The sequence below is a fragment of the Schistocerca nitens genome, chromosome 5 (assembly GCF_023898315.1).
Source record: "Schistocerca nitens isolate TAMUIC-IGC-003100 chromosome 5, iqSchNite1.1, whole genome shotgun sequence".
Lineage (NCBI taxonomy): Eukaryota > Metazoa > Arthropoda > Insecta > Orthoptera > Acrididae > Schistocerca > Schistocerca nitens.
Genome location: NC_064618.1, coordinates 728,750,281 through 728,775,412, shown reverse-complemented (window position 1 = coordinate 728,775,412; position 25,132 = coordinate 728,750,281). Strand labels below are relative to the sequence as shown.

At 43.2% G+C, this 25,132-nt stretch overlaps 1 protein-coding gene across 1 annotated transcript in view; it reads left to right on the top strand.

The window, feature by feature from the left end:
• Nucleotides 1-6,051: 6,051 nt before the first annotated feature.
• LOC126260841 (papilin) overlaps nt 6,052-25,132 on the top strand; it is a 267,981-nt gene continuing 248,900 nt past the window's right edge. Inside the window, exons 1-2 of the mRNA XM_049958243.1 lie at nt 6,052-6,121; nt 21,187-21,337. Coding sequence (XP_049814200.1) covers nt 21,233-21,337 — 105 coding nt within the window. The 5' untranslated portion in view covers nt 6,052-6,121; nt 21,187-21,232. The remainder of the gene's footprint in view (nt 6,122-21,186; nt 21,338-25,132) is intronic.

The window sequence follows — 25,132 nt, the reverse complement described above, 5'->3', positions numbered from 1 at the left end:
GGGGAAGGTGCCATGAAGCCATAGTATCCTCTCCTGAGGCAAGTTGGGATGGACTTGACGCCCGAGATGATCTCATACATGTTCTGTCGGGGCAGATCAGGGGGATATTGCTGGCCACGGAAGAACCCCAGGGAGTTCATAGAAACAAGTTCCATGTATGGACGAGCATTGTCCTGTTGGAAAGTGGCACCACGATATTGTCGCCTAGAGGTGACACATGATGATGCTGGATGACCGTGTCGAACCATTGTGTCGCCAGAGTTCCCACAGTTACAGTCATACATGATGTCTCCCCACACCATGACACCAGCAATTACACCGCTGCACCTGTCCAAAACATTGATAGAATGGGAACTCCCTCGAGCGCGCCGCTATATCATAGCCGTTTGCGTTATGGTGTTAATGGTAGCCCGCGCGTGAGACGTCAATTTCCTTGTCTGGCGGCTGTTAGTCTCGTGCCAATGGTGTGGGATGGTACAGAATGTTGTACGAAGTCCATTACTTACTCTCGGCGCACATGTGAAGGGATTACCATGTGTTTGGTGCACAGTATGGCGACCGTGCTACTGTGGTCGGCCGGAACCTTGACAACGAGTCCTTACATTTCTGTGCAGACCACCACGGGCCACTGCAACATCTGGATGCCCCACAATTCTGGATATAGCACGATTCGACCAACTGGCCAAACGGAGACCCCACAACGAGGCCACTTTCAAACTCTGTCAGATACTGATGACGTTGTCTTACATGAATACGTAGGTAGCATCTCGGGATACTTCACGGCGACCATTCAACATCTGACGCTGACGCTATAAGACGAGCCGAGTCCTTGGCTCGAGATGGTGCAGTTTAGACAGAATTGTCATTCCTGCAGTTCCCAAGGGGGCAGAGAATATTTACCTGGCTTCTTGGTTCGTCCTTGCTGGTGGATACCTGTAGACGAAGTGAAAACACTCTGCTGGGGGATTAGTAAAGCTTAATCCCTCAGCAAGTCAGGTCAGCGCTTGGTTGGCCTGTGATGTGGTTGTTGGGCCAGTCCTCGTATGAGTCGGTTGCGGCAGTGGCCCCCTTTCTCGTAGAACCTCTGGCGGTGGCGCGGATCCTTTTTCGGAGCGGCAGGGTCCCGGTGTCCTCGTGGAACTGGCGCGTCGAATAGCGCCTCGGAAGATTCATGGCAGTGTCAGGGCGCGATTCTGTATCCGCTGCAGAGTCACAATGTGAGAATCTGCGGCTCTCCCCCAGACCACGGCCGTATACTCTAACAGTGGGCGAACCAAAGTTAGGTATAGCGTGATGCCGTGTTGCGGTGGCAGTGACGACTGCGGGTTTAGCAGCGGATAGAGGGCGCAATGGCGTCCTGTTGCTCTCCTTTCGACATCACGAATGTGATGCTTCCAGGTGAGCCTGCGGTCTAGGGTAGCCCCTGGGTATTTCTCCGTCCCGCTCCATGAGATAGGTTCTCCCAGGATTTCGACTGGCGAAAGCGCTGGCGGCAGTCAAGTCTGACGCTGTTCAAGCTCCTTAACACCTTGGCAGTCAGGGTAACAACGCTAAACGCGAACGACACTAATGCACTCTGGTGGTCATTCTACCTGTCGCAAAGGATTGCAACTCTAATCCTTCATATACCTACCAATGACGTGAACATGTATGAAGACATATTCACATCCGACCTTGTCTTCGGGCTGCTTCACTATTTTGTCAAGAAGTACACAGTTATAAAACTTTTAAGAGCCTGAACATGAAAATAAAACGAAAGACAACGACTGTTTTGAAGGAATTCCACCGCGCCGAGTGTTAGTTTGGACTACATGTCCCACAGATCATATTCACGGCGAACGTAGAACAAACCCATTGTCCAAAAGACTGCACAAGCATTTAATATATACCGGGTGGTCAGAAAATGTCTGAAACGCTTGTCGTGATGTTGTAGGGCAGATTGTACTGAGACATAAATGTTAAGAAAAAATACGATACGTTACGCAGTTTCCGAGTTATTTAGCATAGAACTTAGCCATTCAGGGCGTCGCGCGCTCACACTCAAGCGGCCTGCCAGGGGCGGTGTTGCCCACCGAGTGCTTCGTCTCGTTAGCTGAAACTTGAATTTACGCGCGCAACCATCTGATTGGCTAACTTCAATGCTAAATAACTCGGAAACGGCGCAACGTATCGAATTTTTTTCTTAACATTTATGTCTCAGTACAACTTTCCCTACAACATCACTACAAGCGTTTCAGACATTTTCTGACCACCCTGTATATATGACTGTATGGCAGAATCTTTTCCGGTCGCTCTCATCAGCTACCGCGCCGAGTTTTGCTTGGACTGCACGGATTACAACAATCCTCCCAAGGTAATCCAACCAACAATACACTGCGAATCCGTAAAACCATAACGAGTTGTGTGATGGTAGAATGAACAATTAGAAAATTATTGGCTTCCATGTTGGTTAATTGTATTCAATCGTGACCGTTATAAAACGTTGCTTTCGAATGACTAGCAAAGTCTCTGTGTCACGCCGTGAAATTTTCGGTTGTGTGATGGGTGTTGAGATGTTTTTCCGATAAATTTTTCATACGCATTCGGGAGCTAACGTGAAGAAGGAGCTTACGATAGCGCTCAGTAACGTTTTTCATTTACCTAGTTAGCCATCCGTCGTCATTTCGTCACTATCACTGACAACTTATTAAATTAAGAGAAGTGATGGTGATAAATTAATGAAATGCAGTGATATGAAATGACGTCAGTGAAATCCTTTGGGAACGATGAACCTGCAATACAAAGAATATTTTGCGTCCGTAAGAAAGGGGCAGGGGGTGGGGGGAGGAAGAGGTAAGTTTCCCTCCTGGAATCTGGGACATAGATTTTATACAAAAAAAGAAAAAAAATCAGTCCTACCCCCAAGCAGACATCGGCTAATATCCTTTAACACCGCATCTGTCTTGGTCTTGACGAAGGCTCTACTTCGTTAATGAACAGAGTCCAAAAGTTTCTTCAGATATGCCATATTCAAGTGCAACCACTCATTAACGATTACACTCCATAGAGCTATAAGATTGAGGAGGTTGTTAACTGCTACATTTCACCCGCCGTTCCAAATTGTCACACACATTCTCAGCGGGATTAAGATCATCTGATTTACTGGATCACTCAAGGAGCGATAGGATGTCCGAGTGTTCGTCGAACTAGGAACGTACGTGCGCCTTCCTGCAAGCAGTGTTGTTCTCCCCTGAGAAGGCGGTAGTGTCCACAGCATACTTATCACGACGATGCACAAGCAAGGACAACACTTGGTCACCGAGAATGTTGAAATATACATCCAAGTTCACGTAGATGACAACCTGAATGAGTGGGCCCAAGTCATGCCACGCGAAACACCCCAAAGCACCACAGAACAGTCTCCGGCCAGAACTACATCCAGCAAGCCTCAGTGGTTAGCACGCTAGACTCCCATTCAGGAGGCAGACTGTTCAAATCACCATCCGGCCATCCAGGTTTAACTTTTTTGGTCGTTTCCCTAAGGCACGCCAGGCAACTTCTGAAATGGTTCCTTTGGAAAAGGCATGTCCGACGTCCTTCCCCATCCGTTAGTAATCCGAGCTTGTGCTCCGTCTCTAATCACCATGACGTCCACGAGACGTTAAACTCTAATCTTCCTTCCTTCCTAGAACAACACCCTCCACACATAGCGAGTTAAATGCCCTATTCTGCTGTCATTTACTCGACGCCTTGCATCATTTGTAAGGATCATGAAGATGTTGTTGTTGTTGTGGTCTTCAGTCCTGAGACTGGTTTGATGCAGTTCTCCATGCTACTCTATCCTGTGCAAGCTTCTTCATCTCCCAGTACCTACTGCAACCTACATCCGTCTGAATCTGCTTAGTGTATTCATCTCTTGGTCTCCCTCTACGATTTTTACCCTCCACGCTGCCATCCAATGCTAAATTTGTGATCCCTTGATGCCTCAAAACATGTCCTACCAACCGATCCCTTCTTCTAGTCAAGTTGTGCCACAAACTTCTCTTCTCCCCAATCCTATTCAATACCTCCTCATTAGTTACGTGATTTACCCACCTTATCTTCAGCATTCTTCTGTAGCACCACATTTCGAAAGCTTCTATTCTCATCATGAAGATAAGATACGAGAAATTAGGGCTCATACGAAGGCATATACACAGGCGTTGTTTCCTCTCTCTATTTGTGGGTGGAACATGAAAGCACATGACTAGTAGTGGTTCAGGGTACCCTCCACCAAGCACCGTACGGTGGCTTGTGTAGTACCGATGTAGATGTAAATGTAGATGTAGATGATAACCTCTCGACTCAGCTACAGCCCAGATTCTGTGTTGTTTGGACCACAGAAGAACCGTTGCCTTATGAGACGCAATGAGCAGTGGCCTTTGACGAGGACCCGGCTCCAAATGTTCACTGCATGCAGTTCATTTCGTATACAACGCTTAGCAACTTGCTGAGATGGACCTGCATTGACTGTCGGGTTTGAAACCGATCGTCATTGACAGGGCACGGCAGTAGTTTCCCGTCCGTGTCGGTCGAGTTTTTTTTACTAGTGGCTCAACATTCCTTGTACATACGTACGCTGGACAGTCTGCACTGATACAGCAACAAATCGGGCAACTTCATTTGTGGGCACGTCCAAACACGATAGCTCCTTTCTGCCATTTCGTCAGTTCTCCACATCGACACATCGTACAACCGACTGGCACTTGCACACCCATTCACTGGCCTGACTTACGCCAGCAGTGGAGGCTACGTGGCTGCCTGGTGACAGACTTTTACCCGGTGGGCTTATTTATCTGTACTGGCAATTTCTCCTTTCCTTCCAGATGGTGTCTTAAGTAGAAAATGCCTAGATTATAGGTAGGAAGTTCACGGTTTCAACCCCAGCCCCTCAGGTCCTGTTTTATATGTGCCACTGTGTTTTGATTTGGATTCTGTGAGTTTTTTTCGAATCATTCCGGCAAATGCGACAATGATTAATGCTGAGCGAGGTGGCGCAGTGGTTACGTCACCGGACTCGCATTCGGGAGGATGACGGTTAAAATCTGCGTCTCGCCGTTCAGATTTAGGTTTTCCGTGATTTCCCTAAATCGCTCCAGGCGAAAGCTGGGGTTGTTCCTTTGAAAGTGCGCGGAAGATTTCTTTCCCCCAGACTTGAACCATTCCGAGTTGTGCCTTATCTCTAATGACCTTGATGTTGACGGGACTTTAAATCCTAATGTTCTTTCATTCCTTCCTTTGCTTCTTAATACTGTAGGCGATGATCGATACTCTTCACTTTCCTTTCCCATTATTCAACTTCGCAGCATTATTATTATTGCATTGATTGTTAAATATACTAATATATTTTATTATTAACTACCACTAACAGAGTTCCAGTGGGCTAAATATAAATAAATAACTCCCTTCATGTGCTACGATGGTTCCGAAAGTGAGGTAAAAGATCTAGTCTTTCCTCTACATCGAGCGAGGTGGCGCAATGGTTAGCCCATTGGACTCGCTTTCGGGAGGACGACGGTTCAAACCCTAAATCGCTCACGGCAAATGCCGGAATGGTTCCTTTGAAAGGGTACGGCCGATTTCCTTCCCCATCCTTGACATGACCCAAGCTTGTGTTCCGTCTCTAACGACCTCGATGTCGACGGGACGTTAAACTCAATCTTCCTTCCTTTCTTTCCTCTGCCCATAGGAGAAGCAGATCAGTATATCCAGGATGAAAGTCAATGTGACTTCCCGCTGTCGATTTAGCAGTCAATGTTGTATTTAATCACAATTCTGAAATAATTTGGATGTAAGAGAATGGAGATACCATTGGATTTTTTTCAAATTTTCACCAGTTTTGTTGGATATTTGCCAATAACTTTCTTATGCCTCAGTCTTCACATTTACTAAGCTCTAACTTATGAAGAGAATCGTATATTTTACCGTCACTTACAGCTCAGTTTACACCTGAGGACAGTATTAAGTAATGTGTGATCATTTTGAATTATGTATATTGAATTAATGATTCTTATTCACAGGATTGTCCAGAAGACTCCAAAGACTTCCGCGCAGAACAATGTTCCCAATTCGACGCGGAGCCTTTTGAAAATAGATATTTTACGTAAGTACAAGCAAGCAGCTTAAGGAATTTACTTTGCCTTCAATCAGCACTGTACTGCATCAAAACTGTTGTGATAAATCTCATATCATTGGTTTATTATGTTACTTTTATCGTATTTAATCATGTTTGTGGACAGTTTCTGTTTCTATCTTTATATGGAAGTGTTTAAAAATGCACTATATTCGTACAGGAGATAGGAATAGTTAAAAGTAGAAAAGGTATTCTTCAGACATATGACTGGAAACAAACATTTATTGAAGTACGGGATATTTTACCAGTGTCAAGGAAGGTCAGCACAGAGTGGCAAAGGCTGTCTACATGTTGACGTTCATTGTTCATTTCTTAATGGCTGCGCCAACGAGTTAAAATTTTAATTTGATGGAAACCTTAACGATGGTTGTTTGTTTCTGTTCTGGAGCAGCTGCTGTCAGACATAGAACTTTGACTGTCTCGATCAACAATTCCGTAAGTGTCTGTACAGAAGTATTAGGTTGGTGTATAACTTCTTAGCGTTTTTAAGTGACTTTAATAAACAACAGATAACCATAACAGTGTCTTCACTCATCAATAACATTCTCCTTCGCTATTTACAATAGTCTGCTAACCATTGGATAACTTTTCGATTCTACGGCTGTAGAAATAACGAGGTTTTGAGGCGAAGAACATGTTCGGCAGCGCAATTTTCATCTGGAAAGGAAGTTCATTCGAAGTTGTTCGATAGCGAGCGGAAAAAGATGGGTCGTTATTCTTAGACTCCGTCTGCAAAGCGTCTCAGTTGGTGATAATAAACGTCAGCCGTGATGATTATACCTCGGGGAAGCAATTCGTAGTACATCACAGCATTGCTGTTACACCCGATGCGTTACAATATCTTTTGTGAGTGCACGCAGGTCTTTGACGAGGAATTGCTACTTTGTTTGGGCTCAACCATTCCCTTCTTTTCCATATGCTGCATAAAGATAGCATTTCTCGTCACCAGTAACGATGCACGTTAGGAATGTTCGGTGTTGCTCATGAGCCAGTTGATGACGAGCAAGCAGAGATGAACATATGGTCACCTGTTGATTTTTGTGATTTTGGCTTAGAGCCTGCGGTACCCATAAATCCAATTTTTGAACCTTACCCATTGCATGCAAGTGTCTCACGATGGTGGAATGATCGCAGTTCACAACATTTGCCAGTTCTCGAATGCTCTGACGTGTATCACTGTGGATTTATGTGTTTAAACAATATTCATCAAACGCCACAGGTTTCTTGAACGTGCCGCGCTCTGTCATTATCCCCACACGGCGCGAACGTTTCTGGCTGCCCCCGCAGCCGTCACCCCTCCATTGAATTCAAACAGAAGAATATGTCAGAAATGCACGAATTTCTCCACTTGGTACTCCATTTTCTAGCTTCCACAGCTCCACTCCCTATCTCCAAATGTCAAAATGACACTACGTAAACTCAAAAAGCAACAGTGAACTACAAATGAAAATCGATAAATAAACCCATAGAACACGTAATACCAAAATGCAAAACAGAAATGATATGAACTTACGCACCAACCTAACGGTTGTAAATTACCCGATGTTGTTTATCACCAATTTCTACATAGTCAGTTAGCAGCGCTGTCGGAGAATTTCCGTTGCTCCTTATGAATCTGAAGTGTTTTATGATAGTTTTTTGCTGTCATAATTTTAGTTACTAATAAATATAATGTGCTAAATTTTCCTTTTATAATTTGCAACAAAACAGAACTCTGATATTAGCTCGTACAAACGTTACATGTTTTTGACATGAATTATACAGGGTGTTACAAAAAGGTACGGCCAAACTTTCAGGAAACATTCCTCACACACAAATAAAGAAAAGATGTTATGTGGACATGTGTCCAGAAACGCTTAATTTCCATGTTAGAGCGCATTTTAGTTTCGTCATTCCAACGTGATCAAATTGTAAATTTTCACAATCAACATGTGTGGGCTGACGAGAATCCGCACGCAATTGTCCAATCACGTCATCAATACAGATTTTGTGTGAACGTTTGGGCAGGCATTGTTGGTGATGTCTTGATTGGGCCCCATGTTCTTCCACCTGCGCTCAATGGAGCACGTTATCATGATTTCATACGGGATACCCTACCTGTGCTGCTAGAACATGTGCCTTTACAAGCACGACACAACATGTGGTTCATGCACGATGGAGCTCCTGCACATTTCAGTCGAAGTGTTCGTACGCTTCTCAACAACAGATTCGGTGACCGATGGATTGGTAGAGGCGGACCAATTCCATGGCCTCCACGCTCTCCTGACCTCATCCCTCTTGACTTTCATTTATGGGGGAATTTGAAAGCTCTTGTCTACGCAACCCCGGTACCAAATGTAGAGACTCTTCGTGCTCGTATTGTGGACGGCTGTGATACAATACGCCATTCTCCAGGGCTGCATCAGTGCATCAAGGATTCCATGCGACGGAGGGTGGATGCATGTATCCTCGCTAACGGAGGACATTTTGAACATTTCCTGTAACAAAGTGAAGTCACGCTGGTACGTTCTGTTGCTGTGTGTTTCCATTCCATGATTAATGTGGTTTGAAGAGAAGTAATAAAATGAGCTCTAACATGGGAAAGTAAGCGTTTCCGGACACATGTCCACATAACATATTTTCTTTCTTTGTGTATGAGGAATGTTTCCTGAAAGTTTGGCCGTACCTTATTGTAACACCCTGTATAGTTTTCGCGACTTGGGCAAACATTGCGTCTTCTAACATGAAAGTTGATGACGAATACGAAAGCCAAAAAGCTGAGGATGCTGGAATGGCAGAACTAAGAAGTGAAGCATGAGAGACTTTTCTGAAACTAGAAATGTTAATTCTAACACGAAAGCAACTTCAGCTGAGCACTAAGTCGAACGGCGATATGGGGATAAATAACAACCTGTTGATAAACGAAAACGGACAACAACAATCCTTGGACAGTATAGTGCGTGAGTAGTTCAAGAACAAATCCGAAAAAAAAGCGGGAAATTTTTGTCTTCACTGCTCGATAAGGAAACTGAAGAACATGAGGTTTACACATTTATCAAAAGCATGGTGATATTTCTGAAGAAATCGTATCCAGAAAAACCAAATGCATGCCAAATTACAAATCCGTTAGAAGAAACTTCTTCTAGATCTTCAGCAATTGCAGTGTCAACTAATTTCTATCCACATAAGCCTAGTACTATGTCAATTATACCTGCTGTTTAAGAATAACCAGTCAGACCGTGAATGACACATCACGACGAACAAGTCTGGTCATAATTCTCTTATGAGGCCTACGTCCCTCGCCAAGTACATCTGATGAGGATCAGTTCTTAGGTGCGTTAGCACAATTGATAACTCCTCTTTCCAAAAAAAGATACGAGACCAATAGCACTCTATCAACACAATAAAATTCCTTGAAAATAAATAAGTACGAAGTAATTACTAATATGTATCTACGGTTCTGATTCCCACCATTGGGCTAGTCCCATTTTAACAAATTACATGGCAGATTTTATGGATTAGCCAAAGTGACAGATTTTGCACGTATACTTCACATTTCATTAATCATATTTCATTGACATTATCTTTCCCATACTTGCTTTGAGATTTGCTGGTGACAATGCAATTCTATCAGAGACGCAAAGAACTCGGAAGACCAACGGAACGAATCTGATAATACCTTGAAAAGGCTTAGTAGATGAACATCAACGAAAGTAAAACCAGGATAGTGGAATGTAGTCTAATTCAGTTAGGTGATGTTGTGGGAACTAGATTAGGAAATGAGACAGTAAAAGTAATAGATGGATTTTTCATTCCGGCAACCAAAATAAGTGACGATGGTTGAAGTAGAGAGTTCGTTCACCGGGTCTGCCGTTCAGCAAAGCCGGGATTTGGTGTAGGAAATAAGTCAGATCATGGCTCAATCCAGGTAGTTGGAGTTGGAGTTCCAGGGTGGTCAAACAAACACCGTCAGAAGAGCTTCGCTTCTGTCACTAATCTAAGTTCCTCCACAACTAAATATACACAAATATTGTCCTTATCCACCTCTAGGCGATGACAAACGCAAGCCGGCCGAGGTGGCCGAGCGGTATTAGGCGCTACAGTCTGGCACCGCGCCACCGCTACGGTCGCAGGTTCGAATCCTGACTCAGGCATGGATGTTTGTGATGTCCTTAGGTTAGTTATGTTTAAGTAGTTCTAAGTTCCAGGGGACTGATGACCTCAGAAATTAAGTCCCATAGTGCTCAGAGCCATTTGAACCATTTTTGACAAACGCAACTTCCTTGCTTTGCGATATTGAGCTTCCGTTGCTTTCTTTGCCTTGCGTTTTGATGACAACTTGCGCAGACGTATAAATGATCACGTTCTGGTGTCAATTTTAATTATTTGTGGATGAATAAGGGGAAACGCTCGGTAGGTGTGGCACATAGGAGCTTAATGGCAACAAGCAAATCCCTGCTAGAAGTCACACTCAACTATGAAGCCGATGTGTCCTCAGGAATGCCAGTAACCGTACTGTAGGTGTGGCCAGTGATTTGTTGTACTGTCTGACTCGTAAGCAGCATATCCAGCAAGATACTTAAATCTTTCTAAGCTGCAGTTAGAAGCCAATGACACTGACGGAGCATCGTAATATGCTACGACGAATGCTGATCCGTTGAAATCCTACTCTCCTTTAAATACTGTCAGTGTCTCAGACATACAGTGAGACGACAAAAGTCACGGGATAGCGATGTGCACGTATACAAATGGCGATAGTATCGCATACACAAGGTATAAAAGGGCAATGCATTGGCGGACCTGTCATTTGTACTCAGGTGATTCATGTGAGAACATGATTATGACCGTACTACGGGAATTAACAGACACTGAAGGCGGAAAGGTAGTTGGAGCTAGGCGCATGGGATAGTTCACTTCGAAAATCTGTCAGGGATTTCAATATTCCGAAATCCCCAGTATCAAGAGTGTGCCGAGAATAACAGATTTCAGGATTACCTCTTACCACGGACAACGCAGTGCCCAATGGCCTTCACTTAACGACCAAGAGCAGCAGCATTTGCGGAAACTTGTCAGTGCTAACAGACAAGCAACATCTACATCTACATTTATACTCCGCAAGCCACCCAACGGTGTGTGGCGGAGGGCACTTTACGTGCCACTGTCATTACCTCCCTTTCCTGTTCCAGTCGCGTATGGTTCGCGGGAAGAACGACTGTCTGAAAGCCTCCGTGCGCGCTCTAATCTCTCTAATTTTACATTCGTGATCTCCTCGGGAGGTATAAGTACGGGGAAGCAATATATTCGATACCTCATCCAGAAACGCACCCTCTCGAAACCTGGATAGCAAGCTACACCGCGATGCAGAGCGCCTCTCTTGCAGAATCTGCCACTTGAGTGTACTAAACATCTCCGTAACGCTATCACGGTTACCAAATAACCCTGTGACGAAACGCGCCGCTCTTCTTTGGATCTTCTCTATCTCCTCCGTCAACCCGATCTGGTACGGATCCCACACTGATGAGCAATACTCAAGTATAGGTCGAACGAGTGTTTTGTAAGCCACCTCCTTTGTTGATGGACTACATTTTCTAAGCACTCTCCCAATGAATCTCAACCTGGTACCCGCCTTACCAACAATTAATTTTATATGATCATTCCACTTCAAATCGTTCCGCACGCATACTCCCAGATATTTTACAGAAGTAACTGCTACCAGTGTTTGTTCCGCTATCATATAATCTTTCTATGTATTCGCAATACATTACATTTGTCTATGTTAAGGGACAGTTGCCACTCCCTGCACCAAGTGCCTATCCGCTGCAGACCTTCCTGCATTTCACTACAATTTTCTAATGCTGCAACTTCTCTGTATACTACAGCATCATCCGCAAAAAGCCGCATGGAACTTCCGACACTATCTACTAGGTCATTTATATATATTGTGAAAAGCAATGGTCCCATAACACTCCCCTGTGGCACGCCAGACGTTACTTTAACGTCTGTAGACGTCTCTCCATTGATAACAACATGCTGTGTTTTGTTTGCTAAAAACTCTTCAATCCAGCCACACAGCTGGTCTGATATTAACGCTGCGTGAAACAACCGCAGGAATGAATGTGGAACGTACGACGAACGTATGTGTTAGAACAGTGCGGCGAAATTAGCGTTAATTGGCTGTAGCAGCAGACGACCGACGCGAGTGCCTTTACTAACACCACGAAATCGCCTGTAGCGCCCCTCCTGGGCCCGTGACCATTTCGGTTGGATCATAGACGACGGTAAACCATGGCCTGGTCAGACGAGACTCGATTTCAATTGGTGAGAGTTGATGGTAGAGTTCGAGTGTGGCGCAGATCCCAAGAAGCCATGGACTCAAGTTGTGAACGAGGCACTGTGCAAGCTGGTGGCGGCTGCATTATGGTGTGCCATGTCTTTACATGGAATGGACTGAGTCCTCTGATCCAATTGAACCGATCATTGACTGGAAATGGTAATGTTCGGCAATTTGGAGACCATTTGCACTCATTCATGGACTCTCATGTTCCCAAACAATGTTGTCATATCACCAGGCGACAATTATTCGCGATTGGTTTGAACAACATTCTGGAAAATTCGAGCGAATGGTTTGGCCATCCAGATCTCCCTGCATAAATCCTATCGAATGTTTATGGGACATAATCGAAAGGTCAGGCCATGCACAACATCCTGCACCGGCAAAACTTCAGCAATTACGGAGTCCGCCTCCGGTTGCTGAGTGGTCAGCGCGACAGAATGTCAACATAAGGCCCCGGGTTCGATTCCCGGCTGGGTCGGAGATTTTCTCCGCTCAGGGACTGCGTGTTGTGTTGTCCTAATCATCATCACCTCCCCATCGACGCGCAAGTCGCCGAAGTGGCGTCAAATCGAAAGACTTGCACCCGGCGAACGGTCTACCCGACGGGAGGCCCGAGTCGCAGACATTTACATTTAGCAATTACGGACGGCTATAGAGGCAACATGGCTCAATATTTCTGCAGGCTACTTCCGACGACTTGTTGAGTCCATGCCACGTAGAGTTGCTGCACCGCGCCCAGAAAATATGATCCGACACGATATTAGGAGCTATCACATGACGTTTGTCACCTTAGTCTACTGTAACCTGAAGAATAGCTACCATTAATTTTCTAGTGTCCAGTTATTAGCAAATGGAGACATTTGCCTGAGTGACTGTTTCGCATTTCAGTAGCTGCTATGTGCCATATGTGACATATGCGAACACTTAAAGGATTATTAGAGTACATAAACTGAAGAGCCAAAGAAACTGTGGTACACCTGCCTAATATCGTGTAGCACCCCCCCCCCCTACCCCCCCTCTCTCTAGCACACAGAAGTGCCGCCACACACTGTGATGTGGACTCGACTAATGTCTGATGTAGTGCTGGAGGGAACTGACACCATGAATCCTGCAGGGCTGTCCATAAATCAATAAGAGTACGAGGGGATGGAGAGCTCTTCTGAACAGCACGTTGCAAGGCATTCCCGGTTATGCTCAATAATGTTCGTTCCTGGGGAGTTTGGTGGGCAGCCGGAAGTGTTCAAACTCAGAAGAGTGTTGCTGGAGCCACTCTGTAGCTATTCTGGACCTGTAGGGTGTCGCATTTTCCTGCGGGAGTTGCCAAAGTCCATCGGAATGCACAATGGCTATGAATGGATTCAGGTGATCAGACAGAATGTTTACGTACGTGTCTCCTGCCGGATTAGTATCTACACGTATCAGGGGTCCCATTTCACTCCAACTGTACACGCCTCACACCATTTTAGAGCCGCCATCAGGTTGAACAGTCTCCAGCTGCCATGCAGGGTCCATGGATTCCTGAGGTTGTCTCCATACCCGTACACGTCCATCCTCTCGATATAATTTGAAACGAGACTCGTCCAACCAGGCAACATGTTTCCAATCATCAACAACCCAATGTCGGTGTTGGCGGGCCCAGGCAAGGCGTAAAGCTCTGTGTCATGCAGTCGTCAAGGGTACACGAGCGGGCCTTCGGCTCCGAAAGCCCACATCGACGATGTTTCGTTGAATGGTTCGCACGCTGACACTTGTTGATGCCCCAGCATTGAAATCTGCAGCAGTCTGCGGAGAGTTCTGTTACGTTTAACGATTCTCTTCAGTCGTTGTTGGTCTCGTTCTTGCATGATCTTTCTCCGGTCGCAGCGATGTCGGAGATTCGATGTTTTACTGGATTCCTGATATTCAGGGTACACTCTTGAAATGGTCGTACGGGAAAATCCCCACTTCATCGCTACCTCGGAGATGCTGTGTCCCATCGCTCGTGCACCGACTATGACACCACTTTCAAACTCACTTATATCTTGATAATCTGTCATTGCAGCAGCGGTAACCAAGCTAACAACTGAGCCAGACGCTTGTTGTCTTACATAGGCGTTGCCGACCGCAGCGCCGTATTCTGCCTGTTTACATATCTTTATATCTAAACACACATGCCAATAACAGTCTCTGGCACTTCAATGTATAAGGAATAAAATGTAAGTAATGAAACGTGAAGTATACTTACGACCTGTTAATAATAATTTATTTGATAAAATCGGCTATATTGATTTTCGAGGGCAGATCGTGTGCTCCCCAGTTAACCATGTTTATTTATCATCAAACGTCGCAAACAGTGATACATGAGCCATGTAATTACAGATAGCGCGAAAGTAAGCAACTGGAATGATCAGGTATTTCTTATATTTTCATTGATTTAGCTGCGGGTTCTTGGTGAACATTGCGTATTGTATTAAGTAAACAAAACACTTTTTAGCCCGGTTACACGAACTTCATTAGCGCTATGCAAATAAGTCCTAGGTTTCTGGGTTAAAACTTCAACCGGTCAAAATTCCATTTGCTAGTACACAATTGATCCCAAAGAATTGAAACAAGTAAAGTTCAACATACCAGCTTCTTAATCTATCCATTCTTGACTTAAACTATAAGAGTTTTCTCTGTTGACAATTTCGATTCAGAAACATATGGATTTCCAAAATTCATTACATCAGCATTTACAATAGCTATGACTGAACGTACACTACTGGCCATTAAAATTGCTACACCAAGAAGAAATGCAGATGATAAACGGGTATTCATTGGGCAAATATATTATACTAGAACTGACATGTAATTACCTTTTCACGCAATTTGGGTGCATAGATCCTGAGAAATCAGTACCCAGAACAAACACCTCTGACCGTAATAACGGCCTTGATACGCCTGGGCATTGAGTCAAACAGAGCTTGGATGGCGTGTTCAGGTACAGCTGCCCATGCAGCTTCAACACGATACCACAGTTCATCAACAGTAGTGACTGGCGTATTGTGACGAGCCAGTTGCTCGGCCACCATTGACCAGACCTCTTCAATTGGTGAGAGATCAGGAGAATGTGCTGGCCAAGGCAACAGTCGAACACTTTCTGTATCCAGAAAGGCCCGTACAGGACCTACAACATGCGGTCGTGCATGCAGGGATCGAATGAAGGGTAGAGCCACGGGTCGTAACACATCTGAAATGTAACGTCCACTGTTCAAAGTGCCATCAAGGCGAACAAGAGGTGACCGAGACGTGTAACCAATGGCACCCCATACCATCACTCCGGGTGATACGCCAGTATGGCGATGACGAATACACGCTACCAATGCGCGTTTACCGCGATGTCGCCAAACACGGATGCGACCATCATGATGCTGTAAACAGAACCTGGATTCATCCGAAAAAATGACGTTTTGCCATTCGTGCACCCAGGTTCGTCGTTGAGTACACCATAGCAGGCGCTCCTGTCTGTGATTCAGCGTCAAGGGTAACTGCAGCCATGGTCTCCGATCTGATAGGCCATGCTGCTTCAAACGTCGTCGAACTGTTCGTGCAGATGGTTGTTGTCTTGTAAACGTCCCCATCTGTTGACACAGGAATCGACACGTGGCTGCACGATCCGTTACAAATGGTTCAAATGGCTCTGAGCACTATGGGACTTAACATCTGAGGTCATTAGTCCCCTAGAACTTAGAACTACTTAAACCTAACTAACCTAAGGACATCACATACATCCATGCCCGAGGCAGGATTCGAACCTGCGACTGTAGCGGTCGCGCGGTTCCAGACTGAAGCGCCTAGAACAGGTCGGCCACATCGGCCGGCCGATCCGTTACAGCCATGCGGATAAGATGCCTGTCATCTCGACTGCTAGTGATACGAGGCCGTTGGAATGCAGCACGGCGTTCCGTATTACCCTCCTGAACCCACCTATTCCATATTCTGCTAACAGTCATTGGATCTCGACCAACGCGAGCAGCAATGTCCCGATACGATAAACCGCAATCGCGATAGGCTACAACCCGACCTTTATCAAAGTCGAAAACGTGATGGTACGTATTTTTCCTCCTTACACGAGCCATCACAACAACGTTTCACCAGGCAACGCCGGTCAACTGCTGTTTGTGTATGAGAAATTGGTTGGAAACTTTTCTCATGTCGCCGGCCGGAGTGGCCGAGCGGATCTAGGCGCTACAGTCTGGAACCTCGCGACCGCTACGGTCGCAGGTTCGAATCCTGCCTCGGGCATGGTTGTGTGTGGTGTCCTTCGGTTAGTTAAGTTTAAGTAGTTCTAAGTTCTAGGGGACTGATGACCTCAGAAGTTATGTCCCATAGTACTCAGAGCCATTTGAACCATTTTTTTCCCTCATGTCAGCACGTTGTAGGTGTCGCCACCGGCGCCAACCTTGTGTGAATGCTCTGAAAAGCTAATCATTTGCATATCATAGCATCTTCTTCCTGTCGGTTAAATTTCGCGTCTGTATCACGTCATATTCGTGGTCTAGCAATTTTACCAGTAGTGTACATTGGAGCTCTACGCAGAGGAATGGAATTTTTTTGTCATTATCTACTCGTGGATGGATGCACCAAGGTTCTTTCCACTTCAGTCGCGCACTACCTAAGTGCATAACGGTTTGGCACAGCACGACAATCACTTCGTAAGGCCTACGTAACAAAGAGGTGCTATACTGTTAGATCGCCAATGTTGGCGACGATCGGGCGCAGAACAGTATTCTATGGAAAAGTCGTGATCCGAAGCCAACCAATTTCTACCGGCGTCAGCCGATGCAGAAGTAGGAACCCCTCTTTCAGTACGTAGTGAATACAGTAGTGGAGAAGGTTATAAGGCAAGCAGCTTACTCGTTTCACACGAGATTAGACAAGAACGAAGCGGCCGATTGGGTTTACATTAAAAAGAGAAGTACTTCTAAGAATCTACATCTTCAAACTGCCTAAATTTAACAAACTTAGTAAAATTAGCGTTAAGCAGCTACGCGGGTACTCCATTGGCCCAAAATTATTCGACTTCTGCCATTTGACAACTACAGGTAGGAAGCCGAAGTGTCACGTAAATGTATGAGCACTGTATGGTCAGGGTTGCCGGACGTAATCGGTTTTTTGCGGTCGTGTCCGGCAAAATATATACACGTCCGGCCTATCCGGTTATCTTAGGCATTTTAGCGATGAAGCGGAGAACGCACTGCTTGCAAAGCTTGTGGAACGAATATCGGAAGGAATGAAGAGATATACCTTCAGGATATGTAGATGTACCAACCAGTTCTATTCTTATGTTTGTGTCCTATGGTTTTCTTCACAGCAGGCAGAAGCCTAACATAGTGACACTCATAAACGTGCGAAAGTTCAGGGCAAGCGAGGCAAAGTAAATGGTGCCGTCCAGCCGATGTCATCATGCCCCACCCTCTCGATCTATAAAACAAACTGCACGCAATTAATAACTGGGTTCTTTATACATAAAGAAAGAGCTACTTAACTTTAAGTTTCTATGTGGTGTTGTACAAGCTCTCTTCTGTGTAGTCCACGTAGCCTCAATGTTGTTGAAGTCCGCTATGTTTAGTATAAGGCGCTGCCTGTCTCTGTGCTAGAGGCTAAGTCTGCGGCTCTGTCTCGCTGACATGCTGGAGCTCCACAGCGTACAGACTCTAACTGGCGTAAAAGGCTCGAACTAAACGACTAACTAACTGCAACGACCTATATAAACAACATAGACTGGCTATGACACCGCCATCTTTGAAGCAACTTGAAAACGAGCCGCCATGTCTTGTAACGTCAAGGTGCAGCCAACACGTCATCTGCTAATACTGAATGTTGTTACTGCTTACTACGCATGGCGTAAAAAAAAAAGCCAATCTGCACTGACAATCTGATTTCTCTACTGTAAAACATATAGTGATGAAGGCTAAAAGAAATGAAACACACTTCTGACATCGATTAATTGAAAAGTTTATTACGAAATGTTGCAGTTCATTTCGGTGCAATGCCATATAGATTAGGTCAAAAACAATTTTAAATAGTTCATTAGGTCCAAAAACGATCAATTGACAGTGCACGACCTTTCATTGTTCCTTAAACGATGTAAGTTTGTATATATTTGCAGAATATGTTTCCCTCTTTCTTCCATTGGCCTGGTTTTTGCACAAATGGTGTAAACTACAATTAAAATACTATTTTAACAGCATCCTGACTAGAAAAGAGTAATGTGATTTCTCCAAATTCAGCTGGCACCATTAGATGGTCAAAATCGAGTAAATAAATTCGGCTTGTCACCCAACATTCTCAACAATTCCACACATTTTAGTATCCACACACAACTACAGAAGGAAGTTCTTCTTCCATATTAAGGTTTGACAGTCCCTGAAAACCCTTTCTGCCACTGTTAACAATTTGAATACACCCTTTGGAGCAGTATAAAAACTATTTTTGATGCATTTTATTGCAATGAAACCTGTTTTCCATCAGTTTCCTCCAATTTACAGAGGTACTGCTGCAGTAAATTAAGTTTCACGCTTGCTATTAAACCATTAAGAAAACAATAGCCAACAGGAATTTTCCAACTCTTATTAATCCCAGTGACCATAAACACTAGTGCCTCTTTTGCTATTTGCTATCATCACTTACCTCACATCCTTGCCCTAAGTCAACACAACCCCAGACCTTATTACCATCCCATATTAAGTCTTTTTTAAGAGCCACCTCATCAAACATAAGTGCAGCTAAAATAGGTCCTGAACTATGTTGAACCTCATCTGCTAATTTTTTTAAGCTTTCTTCTGTAGATCCAGGACTGCCATTTACTGTAGTTGCCCACCTGCGGAGTGTTAATTTAACAGACTTCCTCAAATAATTATAAGCTTTGAAGGAGTAAAAATTGAGTGTAAGGGCAAACTGTCTTATTTCTTTAGGATATTCAGGAATTGAACATTTGTTTTGCATTGCAAAAAGTGCTTCAGAATATCGCTATTTTTGTCACATCCTATCACTTCAGAAGCACAGTCTTGAAGTCTCTTATTTAGGCCTACAACCACTGTTTTATATGTCACAATTTGTTTCTTCTTTCTTGAAACACTTTGCCTTGCATGTTTCGCTTGCTTCCTCAGTTTCTCGGTCCTTTTCTGTAGTGCCTCATAATTCTGTTTCAATTTTTTGGAGCTAGGCAAACAATAAAAATGATCTATATGATCATTCTGATTCACTCTTTCACCTACAAAAATGAAGTATTATCATTAAGCTTTATTTTTCTTTAAACATACATTGATTAATAGTAAAATTCACACATAACCCATATAGCAAATAAATAACAGGAAAACTATTTTACCTAGTTCATTTGATAAGGAAGCTGATTCTTCACTGACAGGCCGTTTCCTTGGTTGTATTTATACTGTAGTTGTTTTCTGCAGATGGTAGGAAACGTAAATATTGTCGGTACTGCGTTTGCCAGAAGTTGCCTTTTCTCATCTTCAAAGTGAAACGAGCATATGTAGCTAAATTGAGTTGGCTGCCACTTGTCTTGTATTGGCTACCCACCGACTTAACAGCTCTTTCTTTTTCAGAGGAAATCTAAAAATAAAGAGACGTGTATACAGTAGCTTATTTACATTTTGTATACAGCTTAAACACGAAAATGATGCACAAAACGCTAAGGACAACACGCATTTAGAGACTCACCTGAAATATGATATTCCAGTTGTTTTATCACTTCTATTAGTGCAATTGTACGCTGCACATACACTGGGCATGATTCGCGATCGGTCAATAAGACTTCTAAAATAAATTACAACCGGAAAACAGTGATTTTCTAACGCCAGTAGCATACACCAAATGTAAATATACTGACATGTAGACGTTTCAAAAAATGGCGGCTGGTGTTGCTTTTTGCTGCCGCTGGGAGCGCTGTTACCTCACAGATAGCCACTCTATGTAGTTTATATACCTCCTTGACTAACTGGCTAAACTGGCCCTCTGGTCCGCAGCAGCGATCCTAAATATTGGTGGCTGAGAGGGCGTTGGCGGCATGGAGGTAAAAATATTCTACCTCCATGGTTGGCGGCGTGTTTCCAGAGAGTCTTGTCATAGGCCTCTATCGACACTTTCGTAACCTCAATGCCGCATGGTGCCGCCAATGTACACCAGCACTGACTTTATTGTTTGTTTTGTATAATGAAGGACTTAGTTTATTTTGAGGTTAGATTATCATAAGGACAGGACTGGGCAATTAACAAGATAGGGCAGTTAGTTACTATCATAATGGCCAAATTGTAAGGCCATTTACTGTTTTCTTCTGTTGTTCTTTCTTTTAAGATCAAGCACATTTCAGGTTAATATCGCTATAGACTGATGATTAATAAATGATTTAAAATGCCCAACTGATTTTATTTCTATTTGAAATAAGAATTTCGGCTTTAAGTGCAAAATATCCAGCAAAATATAATACGGAGTTCAGTTTTTGTATTTTTGGATCTGGCAACCCTATGTATGGTAGTATTGATCGTTTTCTATTGTTTGCTACCATGTTACAGACCGAACGACGAGATCTTATTTTGTCCTGGTTTGCTATGGTGTTTAAACCATGTGCCTATTTTAGGAAGCGTGTTAATTGATGAGTTCTTTCTTTTGTAGCCGTGTTTCCTTCATAACATGCATTGTAGCACCAGAAAAAAACTGTATTTCATGTTACTGCCTTTTGTTGCAGGTGGGTGCCGTACACCAAGGCTGCCAACCCTTGTGAACTGAACTGCATGCCTCGCGGGGAGCGGTTTTATTACCGACATAAACAGGCAGTGATTGACGGGACGAGGTGCAATGATGAAAAACTAGACGTTTGCGTTGAAGGCCAGTGCCTAGTAAGTGTATCATTTTAGCGTAAATTAGCTGAAAAACACGCACCTGGCTTGGTCTTTTTCCCCCTGTTGTTTTCTGAGTTACAAAAACATGAGAAATTAATCTTCTCCTTTGCGTAATATCTAACTTATAAGAAGTATATTCGTACAAACTACATTTTGTGTTTTTGTTTTCGGATGTTTTGCTTTTGTGGTTGCCCATCATGTAAACGTGCTGCACTACAAGTACTGTATGCGCAGGGGTCCTTGCGAGAAACACGGTTCTGTTAAGTTCACTCCATGGCGCTGGAGTGTTTACCATTGTGCTTTATAGATGTATGCTAATCTTACCGCGAATTAGGGCCTTTTGAAGTTCAATAGTATGTTAGTAGAAAAGAATGGAATTCATGGTGTGAATACTGACTTGCCTTTTTCTTTTCCGGTTAATATTATTGTTCTAAGACGCTATTTGGAACCATCTTTGCAAGTGCGTACCAGAAACATTGAGCGAATTTGGGAATTCCGTCGGAACATTTACGTTTCCAACTTGGTCAATCAGCGTAACAATGGATTTAAATATTTTTCCTGCCTTGATATCTTATTCTGCAGGTATTTTTTTGTTACCAACATCATTTTTTGTTTTTAAAATTGTTGAGTTGCAGAGTGCTACTGGACCATCCATGAAATCTTCGTTGTAATGATAAACAAATCTGTATAGTAGCCGAAGGTCTAGTTTAGATTGAAAGGTGATGATTTGGTTATGAATTGCAGAAGCCAACGAATGTGAATGCCAAATAAGGGTTTAACAGATTTATTTGTGGCGAAACCTAATGTTTATGCTCATAGTATAAGTCTCTGATAAATATTTTGATGGGTTATGTAAATATGTCGCACATAAACTATCAGAAATGCTACGGGGAATCCTCATCAGAACACACACTTTTATCGTGGTCCCTCTCTGATCTGTAAAAGTCGGTTGACTTCGTACTGCTACGGAATGCTTCCGCTCTCCACCAACCGTAGTATTGTGCGCCACAGCAGTAAGTAGCCATTGTGAATTTAGTGTTGTGCAATGTGCATACTGATTGTTAGTATTACTTATAAAAATAAGCTAAGTAGATGCATCTGGTCCTTCTAGCGACTTATCAAGTTTCGTGCCACTTCCACGATGCTCATTGCATGTTCTTTTCTTTTATAAGTTTAATCTGGCTGCTCTGGGAGGAGGCGGGGATTGGTGTTCTGTGGTCTCAGTAGCTAAGTGATACGCGGAGATGGCAAGATTTTGCTCCCAGCATTTTCCATCCAGGGGTCAAGTTAAACTGTGTGATTTGTACCTAACTTTTTCCGTTGTTTGCTCACAGAGCTGTTCTTTGCGCAATTTCTCACTACAGGCTGGTACACACTCTCAATGAATTTGTTCCCCATAACTAACATTGCACCATTCATCGGTTAAGAGAACTAGAGTGTGGATCAGTGTGATCTGCGTGATTCCAATGTTCTAACATTCGAGGATATTCTACAACATTCGTTAATATTCGAGAATATTCGTAAAAGTTCAAGAACTGCAGAACAATGTAGAAATTTTATCCCTTAAAAAATGCATTGATGCAAAAGAGAAAGAAATCCTAGTGACCACAATGGTATGATGGGCAACCACTTCAAACACTCCCATCACCACAACCACTAACAGCTACCTATGCAAAACCATTATAGTGCACCACTGGGAAACCAAGGGTAGCACCAGACAAAAAAACCAGTGACTGCAAAAACCAGTGACTGGCGGTGGGTGGTTTTGGAGGTATAAACTTCGTCCACAAACACTTTAAGATATTTTTATGAACTACCTGGTACTCTAGTACTCCAACCTTAGTTGGAAAAAGAAGTTATCCTGCTTTTACTGACCGCAGAAGAGGTTGTGCATATTAATGTGCAGTTTTTTTCTGAGTTTTAATTTATTGTGGATTGTAAACAGCAACACATGTAGCAATAATTTGAGTATGTTACAGAAAAAATTGACGACAGCCTCTGTTAAACAGCGCTATTTAGAAGTTAAATTGGTATTTGCATATTACCTCACAGTTTGAGTACCGTATAGCTTTCCTTGAGATCCAATAATATGGCTTCACATGGGTGTGGAGCTCTTCATAAAGCTGAGGTAGGAAAATATTTGCAGAGGCAAGTCTTCGCCCTCTAATAAGCATTCACTTCAGAATTTCTTTCAGTTTTTTTAACTGATGCTATAAAATGCCACTATCAGGGATGTTATCAACAGTATGAATTCTTAAGCTGATTGGGGAAGTTACAAGATGTATCAGAAAAGTAAACAGTGTTGGAACATAAAAAATAATGAAACAAAACACTTCATTGTGAACCGAACAACATGTTGTAGATTATATTTCTTTTATGTTGACATATTTATCAAATGTATGAATCAAAGAATGATGCCACCTTTATTTGATGTCCACCTCTTGTAGCTGAGTGGTCAGCATGATGGAATGTCATACCTAACGGCCCTGGTTCGATTCCCAGCTGGGTCGGAGATTTTCTCCACTCAGGGACTGGGGTGTTCTGTTGTCCTTATCATCATCGTTTCATCCCCATCGACAAGCAAGTCACCGAAGTGGCATCAACTCGAAAGACTCGCACCAGGCGAAGGGTCTACCTGACAGGAGGCCCTAGCCACATGGCATTTACATTTTACCTTTATTTGATAATGAAATGGAAACATCTGGTTTGATAGCATAGTAATTTCTTGAGAGTGAGGAAAGCTTTCACTCGCAAAACATAATGAAAAGCAAGTGGGATGAGATTGGGGTTGCAGAGGTGAATGAAGGAATGTTTGCCAACCAGAGACTGTAAACAATAATTGTATTACAGCAGTCATATCGAAATAAGTATTGATGTATGTGTAAACAACATCACATCCAAACATGTAACGTAATCTATTTTGGATTATGTGAAAGAGTTTTTCTGTTCCTCATTTAAAAAAAAAAAAAAAAAAAAACACACACACACAGTCAGCTTCACGTCTTGTTTGCTTCAAAACACCATCCACAAGCTCCTGTGTCATAGTGTGGTCATATGTTAGTGACTGTGGGACCCAGTGAACATACGGTTTGTGATAATTCATTGTGTCTGGCCCAGTTTCATGCATAACTATCAGCAAAATCTAAGCTGTCACAGAGAATCATCAAATATTCTTCATCTTCTCTTGGACAAACTTGGACAAAGTCATCTTGTCGCAAGATATGACTACCCACTACATTTCTCATTATACATGTTATTCCACCATTCTTGGAACTGTCAGATAGTTTCATATACTAATGATCTGTTAACAACAGAGTTTACTAATTTGATGGTGATTGTCAATGTCCGATAGATTCAGTATCAGTAAAGTCAGAGTGACTAAACTGTTGTTCTCAATAGTAATGGAACCTGCTATCAAGCACCAATGTTACTGTCAGCTTTGACAGTGGTGTCTCTGTCTTACTGATAAGTATCGTTATTTAATGCACATGCCCATCCTTTGATTGTAACTATAGCATAAATTGAAAATGGAACACACTTGTGCATAGCCACTGTGCTTAGTTATATGTAACTAAAACCATAGAAATTATCACTGTATAAGGAATATTTTCATTCATCTTCTTCTTCTACAGGGTGATTATAATTAAAGTTAACTTTCAGACTGGTGTAGAAATTACACCACTGGTCAGAGTGACGTCAAATTGCAACAGAATATTATCGGAGAAGAGGGAAAACGTATGGCAGAAGAAAAATAAATAGTTACAAAAATGTAGCAATAGATGGCACTGTAAG